Source organism: Symsagittifera roscoffensis, chromosome 4, assembly GCF_963678635.1.
Source record: "Symsagittifera roscoffensis chromosome 4, txSymRosc1.1, whole genome shotgun sequence".
Taxonomy (NCBI): Eukaryota; Metazoa; Xenacoelomorpha; order Acoela; family Convolutidae; genus Symsagittifera; species Symsagittifera roscoffensis.
In genome coordinates, this window is record NC_087065.1 from 37,011,039 (window position 1) to 37,023,487 (window position 12,449).

At 34.0% G+C, this 12,449-nt stretch overlaps 2 protein-coding genes across 3 annotated transcripts in view; both read left to right on the forward strand.

The window, feature by feature from the left end:
* LOC134843623 (patatin-like phospholipase domain-containing protein 4) overlaps positions 1-12,449 on the forward strand; it is a 206,128-nt gene that overhangs the window by 14,678 nt on the left and 179,001 nt on the right. The gene's annotated exons all lie outside the window — the stretch shown is intronic.
* LOC134843626 (trafficking protein particle complex subunit 3-like) lies at positions 8,750-12,395 on the forward strand. Of its 2 annotated transcripts, none has more exons than XM_063859808.1 (5): positions 8,750-8,830; positions 8,997-9,160; positions 9,517-9,678; positions 11,796-11,988; positions 12,117-12,395. In XM_063859808.1, the coding sequence occupies exons 2-5, from the start codon at positions 9,035-9,037 to the stop codon at positions 12,191-12,193; spliced, it is 558 nt and encodes a 185-aa protein (XP_063715878.1). In that variant the 5' UTR covers positions 8,750-8,830; positions 8,997-9,034; the 3' UTR covers positions 12,194-12,395. The 2 variants fall into 2 exon arrangements, with proteins under 2 accessions (XP_063715878.1, XP_063715877.1); XM_063859807.1 differs by having other exon boundaries at positions 8,751-8,836.

A 12,449-nucleotide genomic window follows, 5' to 3' on the forward strand; every position in this document is an offset into this window, starting at 1 on the left:
GCGAAAAATAAAAGGTTTAAGCTGGGGCGGATTTAGGGGGGGGGGCGGATTTAGGGGGGTCCCCCCTTTGATACTTTTTAATAAATCCATTTTTGGCCTACCGATCCTAAAATTTTTCTAAGGGCGCCTTTGGCGCCAATATTAACTATTTTTTGAGGGGGAGCGCGCGCCAAAAAAACGCAATTTTTTTGTCAAAATTTTTCAAAAAGTGCCCAAAGTGCCCGATTTTTTGATTTTTTTGAAAATCCGCCCCCCTCGAGAAAATCCTAGATCCGCCCCTGGGCTTAAGATAACTCTAAATTTTCTATATGAGGCATCTGTGACATTTTGCTTGGCTATGAAGCGACAGGTGGTAAGGTTGTTTTCCGCTATCACAAGCTCAAGTTCCAGGCCTATTTTTCAAGGCTTATTTCTGTTTCTCGTTTTTAGGGGTTTTGTCGCTCGTTGCTCGCGTTTGCGAATTGCAGCTTCGCTTATGTATGCTTTATTGTAATGTTTTGCATTGGATTGTACACAACCTGTGCCAGCACTTGAAATTCATCTTTACTGTTTTCTAACTAAATGAGTTTAATTTTGAAACTGAAGAAACTTGAAGAATTTCAAAACTTTTTCAGTTTCAGTTTGGCAAATTCTCTCAAGTTATATATTTTATACAAAGTATGGTTGTTACATATACAAGCTTGCCAGAGTAGTTTTTTATTTTATTTGCGTGAGCAAGTGTCTTGTAATCGGGAATGTGTAAGAAAGATTGCTTACGTGAAAAAAAAACTAGTTCCCGATAAATAGGCAGATGCTCTTGCATGTATAATTATACCTGTAAGGCAATCAAGTTTTTTTCTCAGCATGTTTGCCTAGAATGAACATTTATCGAGAAAATAATGGTAGACCTAGTTTTTACCTTTTTTTTTCATTTTTATTTGACTCATTTTTTTGTTTGGACTGTATCGATACAATGTTGTATACAATGGAGGGTTCAATACGAAATAAACCATGCGCGTATCCAGAGCATAGTTTGGCTTTGAATGGTTTCAACAACCTGATAGAATATTTTCAATAAAGTGTTGTATTGTATCGCTTTATAACCCACGCTAAGCCAAACTATGTTCTGGATACGCGCGTGGTTTGATGCATATATGACCCTGGAATCCGGGGAGAAGCCTTTTAACATGAATCAATTTGAATATGGATTCCACTTACGAAATTCTTTCGGAATTACTAAGTACTTGTATAGTTATATTTGTTGGCACATACGTTTGTCCTGCAATACACAAGCAAATACAAGTAATGAAGTAGTAGTTTCGCAGCTGTTTTTTCATCCACGAGAGAATTAATTCATTATCAGAGGGCCGCCACACCCGAGGGTATTGAATAAATTTCCCGAGTGCGTGAAAAACCAACTGTTGCGAAAATGCTTTAGTCAACGAAAAATTTATATGTTGATGCTTATTTTTCACTTGCTAAAACAGTTGTTTTCTCACTTTAAAACATTTTTTCTAACTACCTCTACGGCTCATTCGCGAGCGTGCATGTAACAAATTGTTTCACGACGATTGAACGCACGCTCAGCTCAACTAGTATTGTCCATACAAAAAATTTTATGTACTGATCTTTTCATGAACTGCGCATGAACGCACGCTTGTTGACTAAAATTATGTTAGAGCATTAGTAGTGTCGCGGAATGCTCAATGAGTTATGAATAAGGTTATGAATGCATCAAATTGTTGCAGTTTCCTCATTTGTAAGTATATTCTTCAAATTATAAATTGATTCCGCGAATGGAAGTGGATTCTTCACTTCTATGAGCGGACTCCGATTGCAATTTGCAGCTTTTGTGTTCTTAATGAAAATTCCGCTTTCAATTTGCGATTTCCACGTCAGCACAATCCACTGAAAAGATGATTAATTATTGATTTACCGATTCTGAAGTTGGGGTTTCGAATTCAACAGGTTTTGTTAGGTTTGGAGCGATATAATGTTTTGGCCAATTGTCTGTACATTCGTTAGCAGTAAAACCGTTTCCTTAACAAATCCGTTTTCAGCAGTCCAAGTTTTCAGCACATTATGCCACTTTCTGTCTTATTTTTTTTTGTGCTCAGAACATCAGTCTAGTCCAAAATGCCACTTTCTGTCTTCTTTTTTAAGTTTCTTGTGTTCTTTTTTTTGTTTTTGCAGTTTTCTTTTATAAGGCGATTTAAAATAAAAAAATATTGTATCGGCTAGTGTAAATTTCTTTGTCATTATTTTGCTTGTTCGGCATTTCATTTTGTTGCTGTTTTATAGAGCTCCTTCTTGCCGTTTTGTGCGTTTTCTTTTCTGCGTAAAAAATGGGTGTATAAAATTAAAATTCAGACTAAAAGACGATGAAAACTTTTTTTCTGCGTTAAAAAAACTTGGTTTGTAAGATTTAAATTTTGACTAAAGACGAAGAAAACTCTAAATAATTAGTTATAGGGAAGCTTTCTGTGCCTAATTAATTTCAAAAACAATCAATGAATTAAATGATCCTAACTTGGCAAGGAAAACCTCAAATTCAAAATTATCCTCTCATTTCAGATGTCCCGAAGATCGTGGTGTTCTCATAGTCAGAACTAAAACATTTCAGATAATCTTTTCTAAATGACCGCTGAATGCTGGCATACTTGAAAATTTTAGAACTAACTTAATTGGAAATAGCTGATGAGTGAGAAATTCTAGCCTAAAAATCGAATATCTATTTTGGGAAAAATGTTGCCTCACAGACTCAAAGAATCCTGTTTTCGGTTACCTTAAAATAAAAACAAAAGCGTGCAGATGGTTCTTTGGAGTTGACGCAGAATTATAATACAGGCTTGGAACGACCAAAATTTCGGTTTCGAGCCTGGTCAAAACCATTTTTTCTAAATTGTATTTTGTTTATCAGCCTTGCGATTAGCAAGGGTTTTACAATAGGGTACTAGAATTTTCCCCCGTAAATAAGTATGTTCACAAGACTAATTGATCCCCTCATTCATTTTATCATTCATCTTTGAATAGCTCTATTTCTTGAAAGTTCAAACAAAGCTACTATCATTTAATTAGTAGTTATTTAAATCAGGTTTCAGGTTGTGATTATCTTCTCAAATTTCTTTTCGGGTTTGTGGTTTTCGTTCTAACTTTTGTTCGTTCATTTTCCGTTGTTCCAATCTAAACAGTGTTTACTATAATTGAAAGTTATTTGTGAATTTACTAAGTCTGATTTTGAGGTGTTTTTCCATGTTTTATTTTTTCGTTTTTTCTTTTTTAATTAGTTTAACAGTTTCAGTTTATGTCATATCGACTTAATCAAATTATATTGCGTAATTTCAAGGGCAAAATGTATTAGTATGCGATTATGTGTTTCAGTTTGGGCGGGTTGTAAAAACTTTGAAATTTTTTTAGTAACAGTTTTGTTTCGATCCAAAGTTTGTTAACTTTGTTACGCTCTGTTGTTGCTGCTCCGTTAAAGGCTGTTTATGAACGTCATTCGATACAAACTTGAAGATTTTGTAGCTGCAGTTTCCTTTTTTTCAAGTTATTTTCAACATAATTTTTTTATTCATTCACTGTATTGTAGCGCAATGTGTTTTTTGCATCGGAAATTATGCGCTTTGATTTGCTTTTGTTTTGGATTTTAATTATATCTCTAGATTAACCTATTTTGCTAAACTTTGAGATTTTTTAGGATTTTGATCGTTTTTAGGAATGAAACGAGTGGTCGGATAGTACTTCTGATTTGCCGTGGATTACAATTCGGATGGCCTAATTTTTTGCTCTATAATCAGAAGCTTCTGGAGATCGGAATGTTTTAGTGATTTTCAAATCTTAGAAATGCTTTTTTTGTTTTTGGTAAATGATTTTTTTGTCATGCATATCATTTTTTTTGGTTTACATATAAGCCTCTCCGCGAAAATACATTTTCATAAATCGACTGAGTTTAGGTTAAATTAAGAAATATTTGTTTCTAGGTTTGGTAGTGTAAAGTTGTTAAAGTTTTGTTCCTTATTTTTCTGTCATTTGAAAAGTCTTTTGGTTCTTAAATCATTTTATGCTAATTAGGTCTTTTTAAGGCCAAATATCAAATAATTTTAAGCAACGAAAAAATTAACACAATTTGGAAAACTTTACTACTAAATACAAAAATAAAAAGGAAAACATAATTAATTTTTGCTATTTCATTTGAATCTATTATATATTTAAATGCGGGCTTCACTATCTCGCCATGTTTAAGCTTTGTCAACGTATTATTTTTGCATGTTTAAGCTATATCGTATATTGCAATGGTTAAGGTTTTTTTTTCGATTTTCCAATATGATTTTAGTGGTTATTTTACCGAGTTTAAAATAAGCAGCCCAATATCGAATTAGTGGTTGCCAATTTTGCCTCCAATTTTGAATGCCCGAATCATTTTAATTTAACGAGATAAGACGATTTTTGAGATTTTTTCAAAAATTTTCAGAAATTTCAAATAACAAAATAATTTACAAAACTTCAAGTTCCCAACCCTGTAGTTGGGTGCTGTCAGAGTACTCTAAGGAGTTACAAATCTTGCCTCCAAGTATGACTGTTCAAATCCTTGTAGTTTTTGTGATGTGACGTTTTTTGTGAGTTTTTCAAAAAATTTTCAGAAAACTTATATTAATTTTTTTTTCGTAAAATTTGATATTCCCAACCCTGTAGTTGGGTCCTTTCAGAGTAATTTCAAAGATTGCGAATCTTGCCTCAAAATATGACGGCTCAATTCTTTGTAGTTTTCGAGATATGACGTTTTTTGTGATTTTTTCAAAAATTTTCAAAAAAACTTAAATTATTTTTAGTTTTTAAAAATCTGAAATTCCCAACCCTGTAGTTAGGTCCTGTCAGAGTACTCTCAAAAATTGCAAATCTTGCCTCAAGGTATGACTGCTCAATTCTTTGTAGTTTTCGAGATATGACGTTTTTTGTGATTTTTTCAAAAATTTTCAGAAAACTTCAGAAAGTTTAACTAAATTATTTTTCAAAATTTGAAATTTCCAGCGCTATAATTCGGTGTTGTCAGGGTACTCTAAAAAATTGCAAATCTTGATACATGCGACTGCTAAACGCGAGTGCTCAAATGCTTTTAGTTTCCGAGATGTGACGTTTTTTGATTTTTTCAAAATTTCTCAAAGAACTTATCTACAAAGAAATTCAAAAAGTTTGAAACTACTAAATTGATGAAGATACAATTTTATTGTCAGCGTACATCCAGGCGTCTCAAATCTTGCCTCTTAATTTGAATGCTCAAATCCTTTTAGTTTCCGAGACAAGATGTTTTTTTTTTTTTTCAATTTTTTTTTTCGGGAAACAGGTTTAAAAAAATTCCTAACCCTATAGTAGGGTGCTCTCAGGGACTCTCAGTGATTGCAAATCTGGCCTCCAAATTTCTCCAGAGGCCCATTAAATTTTCAAGATGACGCTTTTAAAATGGTGCAGTCAGAGTACACTAAAAATTTGCAGATGTTGTTTCCAATATATGCGGTTTTTCGAAGCACCGGAGGTGCGTTAAACGCTAGTTTTATTTAAATAAATCGTTAACTTGCTCAGATAAATTGATCAGCAATCGGCTAAAGCCATTTGAATTTGGCAACTTTTAAGTTTTGTTGTTACCTTGAAATATTTTTTTTCTATCAAAGTTTATTAAAGGTATATTAGTCTTTGCTGATTTTCTTATGCTGAGTAAGAAGGTTTTTATTTATTCAGGTTTTTTATATAGCCCTTTTCGTTACCCTTGGCCTCTGATTCTACTTGCGAGAGCAGGTGAATAGTAATCAGGATCTAGACTTTTTTTCCCAGAAAACAACGTTAACCTTTTCTGCCGACATTCTGACATGCTCAATTTTTTTGGAATTTTAAATAAAACTATTTCATAGTTCACGTGGAGCAATTCTTTATTCACATTTATTAAAGTTGATTTTTTTCTGGATATGTGTTTTGCGTCCTAATTTCTGTCGTCTGATTTTCCATTTTTTTTCAAATGCTGTTTATACTATCTTGCGGGTCTTCCAAGTGGTTCTTTTTCAGTTCCAGAGTTTTTTATTGTTTAGTTCGAACAATTTATACTATAAGTGAAAGTTTCTCAGTAGTTTGTAAATTTATCAGCTCTGTTTTCTTTTATAAATTTTAACCTTAAAAAGAAGTTTTTCGGTTAAATGGGTTCGTTTATTGTTATATCGGTTTAGTCAAATTATGTTGCACAGTTTTAAGTGCGAATGGAATGGATTTCAATCCCTTTTCTTGTTTCAGGAGGAATGACTCGTAAAAATTTAATTTGAAAAATTTTTATAGCTGGAAGTTTTTTAATGTCTAGTTTCGTTTTCGGCTTAACGAGGGTTGGTCCATCTTTTTTCACTTTAGTTGACGCTTGGTCTTTGGGTCTCAATGATTGTTCCGGCTGAATATGAACATCGTCGGATACAGTGTTGTGAAGTTTGTAGAGGGAGTTTTTTTTGGAATTGCAAGTTATTTTTCAGCCTATTTTTTTTTCGAAAAAGGAGATTTTTTTTTCAAGATTTTGTAATGCAGTGTTTTAATTGTATTGCAAGTGTCGCGAAACTCCCGTTCGCCTCTGTGTTAAAATTTAGCTTTGGTGTTTCCAGCAGTATTTTGAGACCCAAACGAGTTTAGATTTTTTTTCCAACCGAAGTTTTTGGGTTCGTTTTCAACCCCACTAAACCAACGATATACATTAAAGCTTAAAAGCAGTCGAGACAAATTTGGTTTGACTTGTAACTGGATTTCGCTTAAAAGTTAAATCTGTAAGCGTTACTCTGTATTTACATCCACAATTTTTTGTGTTATACTAAGAGTTAGTTTTTTTCCAACGGAAGTCGAAGTTTTTGGGTTCGTTTTCAGCTTCATTATATCAACGATATACGTGCAACTAAAATAACATATTGGGGCGGGTTGCAAAGTATTGCTTTTGGGTTAGCTATAAGACGATAACTCTTAATTTCAAAACTTGAGTAATATCTGGTGTTGGAGTTATCGCTTTGAATAATGTTTTGAATCATCACGAGTTATTGCAAGATTCAATGAATGGATTTTTAAAAGGAAGCTGGTTAAATTTTTTCCTAATCAGAATAATTATTTTTAAACTTATTACCCTTGCGATAAGCAAGTGTATTGCACTCGGGCTCTAGACTTTTCCCCGTAAATAACCATTTTCGCAGGACTCTCCCGGTGCACGTAGCCTGGAGGTAACCAATACGCTTTGGACGCCAAAGGTCTTCGGTTCGGATATGACCAGGATCTGTGTTTTTTTTTCAAACGGGAAATAGTCTGTTTCAAATATAATTAATTGTCAATTATTTGTCTACTTATTTTTTTGTCGGCTTAATTACCGCATCTTGTAATCCTTTTTGTGCTCGCGTTTTTCTTTAATGTAACTTTTAGTGTTTGATGTTACCTTCTTTGACTTCGTATTTTCTTCTTTGGTTTTTGTTCCGACTTTCGATACGAAAGTAACGGAATATTTGTGCTCGGGTGGGTTTTTTTTCTTCAGACAAATTTCGACTTTTTAACTAGCCATTTTTGACGGATTTTTTTAAATATCATTCGAAAGGTATTGTTGTCTTGAGCTCAAATTTGAAAAGATATTTCACCTGTGATCATTTTTCGTAAAGTTATGAGGGTTTAAACATTGCCATTTTGGCCAATTTGGGACAATTAACGCGCGATATATTTCGCGCTATTAACGCGTAAGCGGAGAGTTAATCCGTCTTAGAAATCGTTCCAAATTGGTTTAACGAAGCTTATTTACCATAATTGATTTGTTACAAGTAGCGAAATCTATCTTTTAGTACTTTACATCGCGTGTGGGGGGATGATTTTTATAAAAAAAAATTTCAAATTTTTGAAGAAAAAAGTTTCATTTTTTTTTATTACTTTTTAATTTTTTAATAATTTTACTGCTCCATAAACCTTAATGGGCAGTCGGAACATTCAGGGCTTCGCCCTGATACGAGCAGTCTTGTTTTATTTTGCTTATAAACTTTGATCGGCCTCATTTATTTCCGCCTGTTTTTATCGGCTTAGTGATCTAATTTTGGATCGTTTCAAGAGAAGCACAAATTTTAGGCTCCTCTCCGCTTTTTTATAAGTTGGTTGTATTTTAACTACTCGGTGTTGAAATTTCCTTTTTTCGGCTTAATAGTTTTTGGCTTGTTTTATATCGGCTTAGTAGTCTCTTTTTGCGTCATTTGATGCGCAAAAAATTTTTGTGTGCCTATGTGTTTTATGAGGTCTAGGTGGACGTAAAATATTTTATTAGTTCTCTGTTAAAATAGTTTGAGTTTATTAGTTTGAAATTTGAATTTCGCAAATATCTTTTCATTTTGATCAATCTAGTTGTATCGCAAATAGTGCGAACCTCAGGTTCGACTCTGTGTGAAAGACTTACTTGTAATGCATCTTGACCAGGTGGCTATGAAAAGGTACCGCAATTGATTTTTCATCTGTAGTTAACCATTTGTTTTGGTAATATCTTGTAATATTTGGTTCACAACTCTGAGTTCTGTCCATTTTCCGCGTAGGAATTGTTCATGCCAGCCTGGCCTCTTACTGTTGTTGGTTTTATCTCCGCAACGATTTGTTTGTTTCTCCGCAACGATCTGCGGTCCCTGGATATTTTTGATCAAAAGTATGATGCATCAAATTTTAGAGTGACTTTTTGGCGTAGCGTGTCTGCAGGTTTTTTACCCTTCTTGGCTCCCCTAATATTTTTGTATCGGTTTTTCAGAGTCTGTATGATGCGCATTGCACGTTCAAAACAACAGTGAAAGAAAGTTCCCTGCAATTCCCGAGGGCAACCATTTGAGTTAGTGTGAGTGCATATAAATAAAAACTGCAGTTGGACTATTCTGCATAAATTTGTGTGATTTAATTTTTGACGATTTGCAACATAATTTTTTTTTTCAAATGCAGTTGAAGATTTCATTCCATCAACATTTTCATTTAGAAATTGATTGGCTCTCTATTTGCAGTAGAAAAACAGTGAAACTAGCTCTGAAGGGGAACGAGAATGACTGGGAGACAGGGCGGCAGTAGCAGTCGGGGTGAGATGAAGAAGGTGAATGTGGATCTGCTGTCCCTCAGCTACGGCACTCTAGTGTTCCAACTCATCAGGGACTACGAGAACGACGCTGAGGTTAGGAGAGACTGTTGTAGTCGTTGGCATAGCATCGCTTTCATACGAAGCATTTTGAAGTATTATTGAATTACTGATTGTTTCTAATTTACGACTCTTTTACGTCTCTTGTTATTTTTTTGTTTTTAGGCTTACCGCGAGTCAGCTTTTCTATAAGACTTCATGTCTTTCATGCTTCTGGTATACCAGAACGAGGAAATATTGGAAGCAGCAATATTTTAATACATATTAGCTGCGCAAGTCACATTAACATTTTTTTTTCAATAAATAATCGCTATTACTTAAAAACTGGCAAATCAGTAATACGTACTGGATGATATTGTATGTGCTACAATAAAACGGTTTCTTTTTACCAGGTGAATACGCAGCTGGAGAAGATAGGTATCAATATTGGCACTCGACTTATTGAAGACTTCCTGTCCCGCTCACAGATGCCTAGATGTAAAGCATTCCAAGAGTCAGTGGAAGTCATCTGCAAGAGTGCCTTTAAACAGTACTTCGGAATATCCTCCGTAGAGGTCAGTCTTCTACTAGTCATCTGAGAAAAATTGCAAATTCTGGAGTTTTGATGCATTCTTGGCTGTTTCAACAATTACACAAGCGATGTCTGCATTTAAAATGCGCACTGTAAATGGAGATTTGTTGGTTGTTAATTTATGTTTGTTGGTTGTTAATATAACCAACACCGATTTTCGGACTACCGTTTTTTGCTTTTTTCTTTTTGTGCGGCTTGAACGACTTGGCTCATATTGAATCAGCTCAGAGGTCTCATTTTGAGAGATTTGATGATCAAAATATATTTTCATTGCTTTTTTTTTCGGCTCAACATTTGTCTGCTCCATAACTGTCGGCTTTGTTACCGTTTTTTAAATTTTTAAGAGTCAGAAGTATTTCAGACTCTTATATAGGTCGCGTTGATTTTTTTTGTTTTCTTTTCAGGAAAAGTCTTAAAATTTGTTCAGGCTCAAATTCACTTTTTCGCAGTTTGAATTTTATTTTTTTTGAAGTTCAGCTTAATTTCTTTATTAAAAGGAAGTTAAACTCCACTGTCGAAAAGCAAAAATGAATAATTCACGAAAAACGTGATCGACTTCTAATTTCGAAAGTGGAATTTAATTATCAGATTTCCCAGCGAAATAAAAAATTTACCTTTTAATCCAGTCTTCTCAAATTGTGTTAATTTTATCGAAAAAGTACCAATCATAAGTTATTCTAGAAATTCGAAGAGCTTCATGGACATCTATTTTTTTTTCTTTGAAATGCGAAATTTGAGATTTTTTCAAAAATTAAGTCGGTATTTTTTTCACTTTAATTGCGTTCATTGACTCTTTTCTAATTGTCTGTGGGCTATGTTTTCGATGCGAAATGAAATTTCATTAGTGTTACATGGAGTTTTTGTGAAAAGAATTTAATTTAGCACAAAGTTTTGAAAATTATATGTATTATTTTGATATTTTTGAGACGCTTTTGAGTTTTTTGCACTTCTCGCAGAAATTTTACTTTCCCTCAAACTACCTAACTGATTTTTTTTAAAAGTGTTACACAAAACCTGGCTACTCTCTATGTGCCTCTCTACAAAAACTGGCTACTCTCTATTCTGATAGTATCTTTGTACCTTGCCCCACTTTCTACGGCCTTTCCGTGGGGGAGTTTTGACCAATAATTAAAAAAATTTTCTTGTCATTTTCTCAAAACTAACGTGCCAAATCCAAGGCTGAGGGATTAATAGAAATAACATGTTATAGTACTTTTGCCTGCATAAGCAGCTACGTTATGAGCATGCGTTATCAAATTGGTATATTGACTTTTTTCAGTTTTACAACTTGTTAAATAATTCTCAGTTGAGTCATTAGATAGCTTGGCTCATAATAAATTCGCATTTTTGGGTTATCCGCCACACTTGGTCTAGAGGTAACTACTACGCCTGGGACTGCAATTTTTTTCAGTTTTGGATCTGACCAGGACCGGTTTTCAAAGGGGAGGTTTTCCGTTTCAAAAAATGTCGGCTTAGTCGCCTTAACTTGGATATTTGTTGTGCTGCTAATGCTTTTCTGTATAATTGAAAGTCTTTTGGATTTATTTTTTCAATTGGTAATTGATTAAATGTGATTTTTATTTTCGCTTAAAAGCTTTATTTGGCCTCACTTCGTTTTATTTTTTATGGGCATAGTGACCTATTTTTGCGTCCTTTCAAGGGAAAAATGGTTTTAAAATTTTTTTTATAGTTCGGGATGGGCCTGGTAAAATTTAGAATTCATGGCAACAGTTTGTTTTTCAGTAGTTGTGATTTTGTTGATTGAGTGGCATTCATTTAGTTTTTCTGCTAGCTTGCAATGCTATGTGTTATCGCAAGTGATCCGAAGCTGTTTCACCTCTGTGTTGAATTATTTTGAAATACTGATTCTATCTTATTGCAAAGTTTCTTATTTCGCAGTTTCTTACAATCAATTTTTACGCCATAAAACTGGCATATGTTCTTGTATCGCAAGTGGTGCGAAGCTCTATTCGCCTGCGTTAAAATATGTATTTTAAAAATCTCGATTTGAACTCATATCGTTGAGTTTATTTTTTTTTGACTTTTAGGAGTCCTTGATAAAGATCCATAAGTTTCTACAATTTTATGCTGTAATACTAGGCAACCAACTGGAACTCAGCAATGACCGAGTGTAGTCTAATACTGAAAGAGAACCCTCTGGCTGATTTTGTGGAGTTACCAGAGAAGCACCAGGGTCTATTCTACTCAAACATCCTCTGTGGAGTGATCAAGGGTGCTCTTACTGCGGTCCATCAAGACGTACAGTGCTCATTCGTACAAGATGTCCTATTAGGCAAGTGTTTTTTGAAAAATGCTACGAAATATTTTCTCTATTCAGCTGTTTTTAATTAAGCTTCCGATTCAATCTTCCGATTGAGTTTTCAGCGGTAACTGCTCTGTTAACAAGATATAAATGTTTAGGTAATCCAACGACGGAGATTAAGTTGAAGTTCCTGGGTATCATCAAGGACACAATTCCCGCTGGAGAAGACGACTAAATGCAACCTCTTTTCATCAATGGCGGGTGCAGCTGACCGAATATTAATGTTCAACTAATTATAATTTTCGGCGCTTTCCATTTGCTTATACTTAAAGAATTTTTTATTCCGGTTGTCATTCAATTTTTTTTTGTCGAAATTCAATGTGGATGTTATGATTTTGTTGTTTTCTTGCTGATTCAAACGATTTAATTGCAATAATGTTTTTGTTTTAATAGACCAATTTTTCGGCTTTTTCCTGGGCTCAAATTCAATT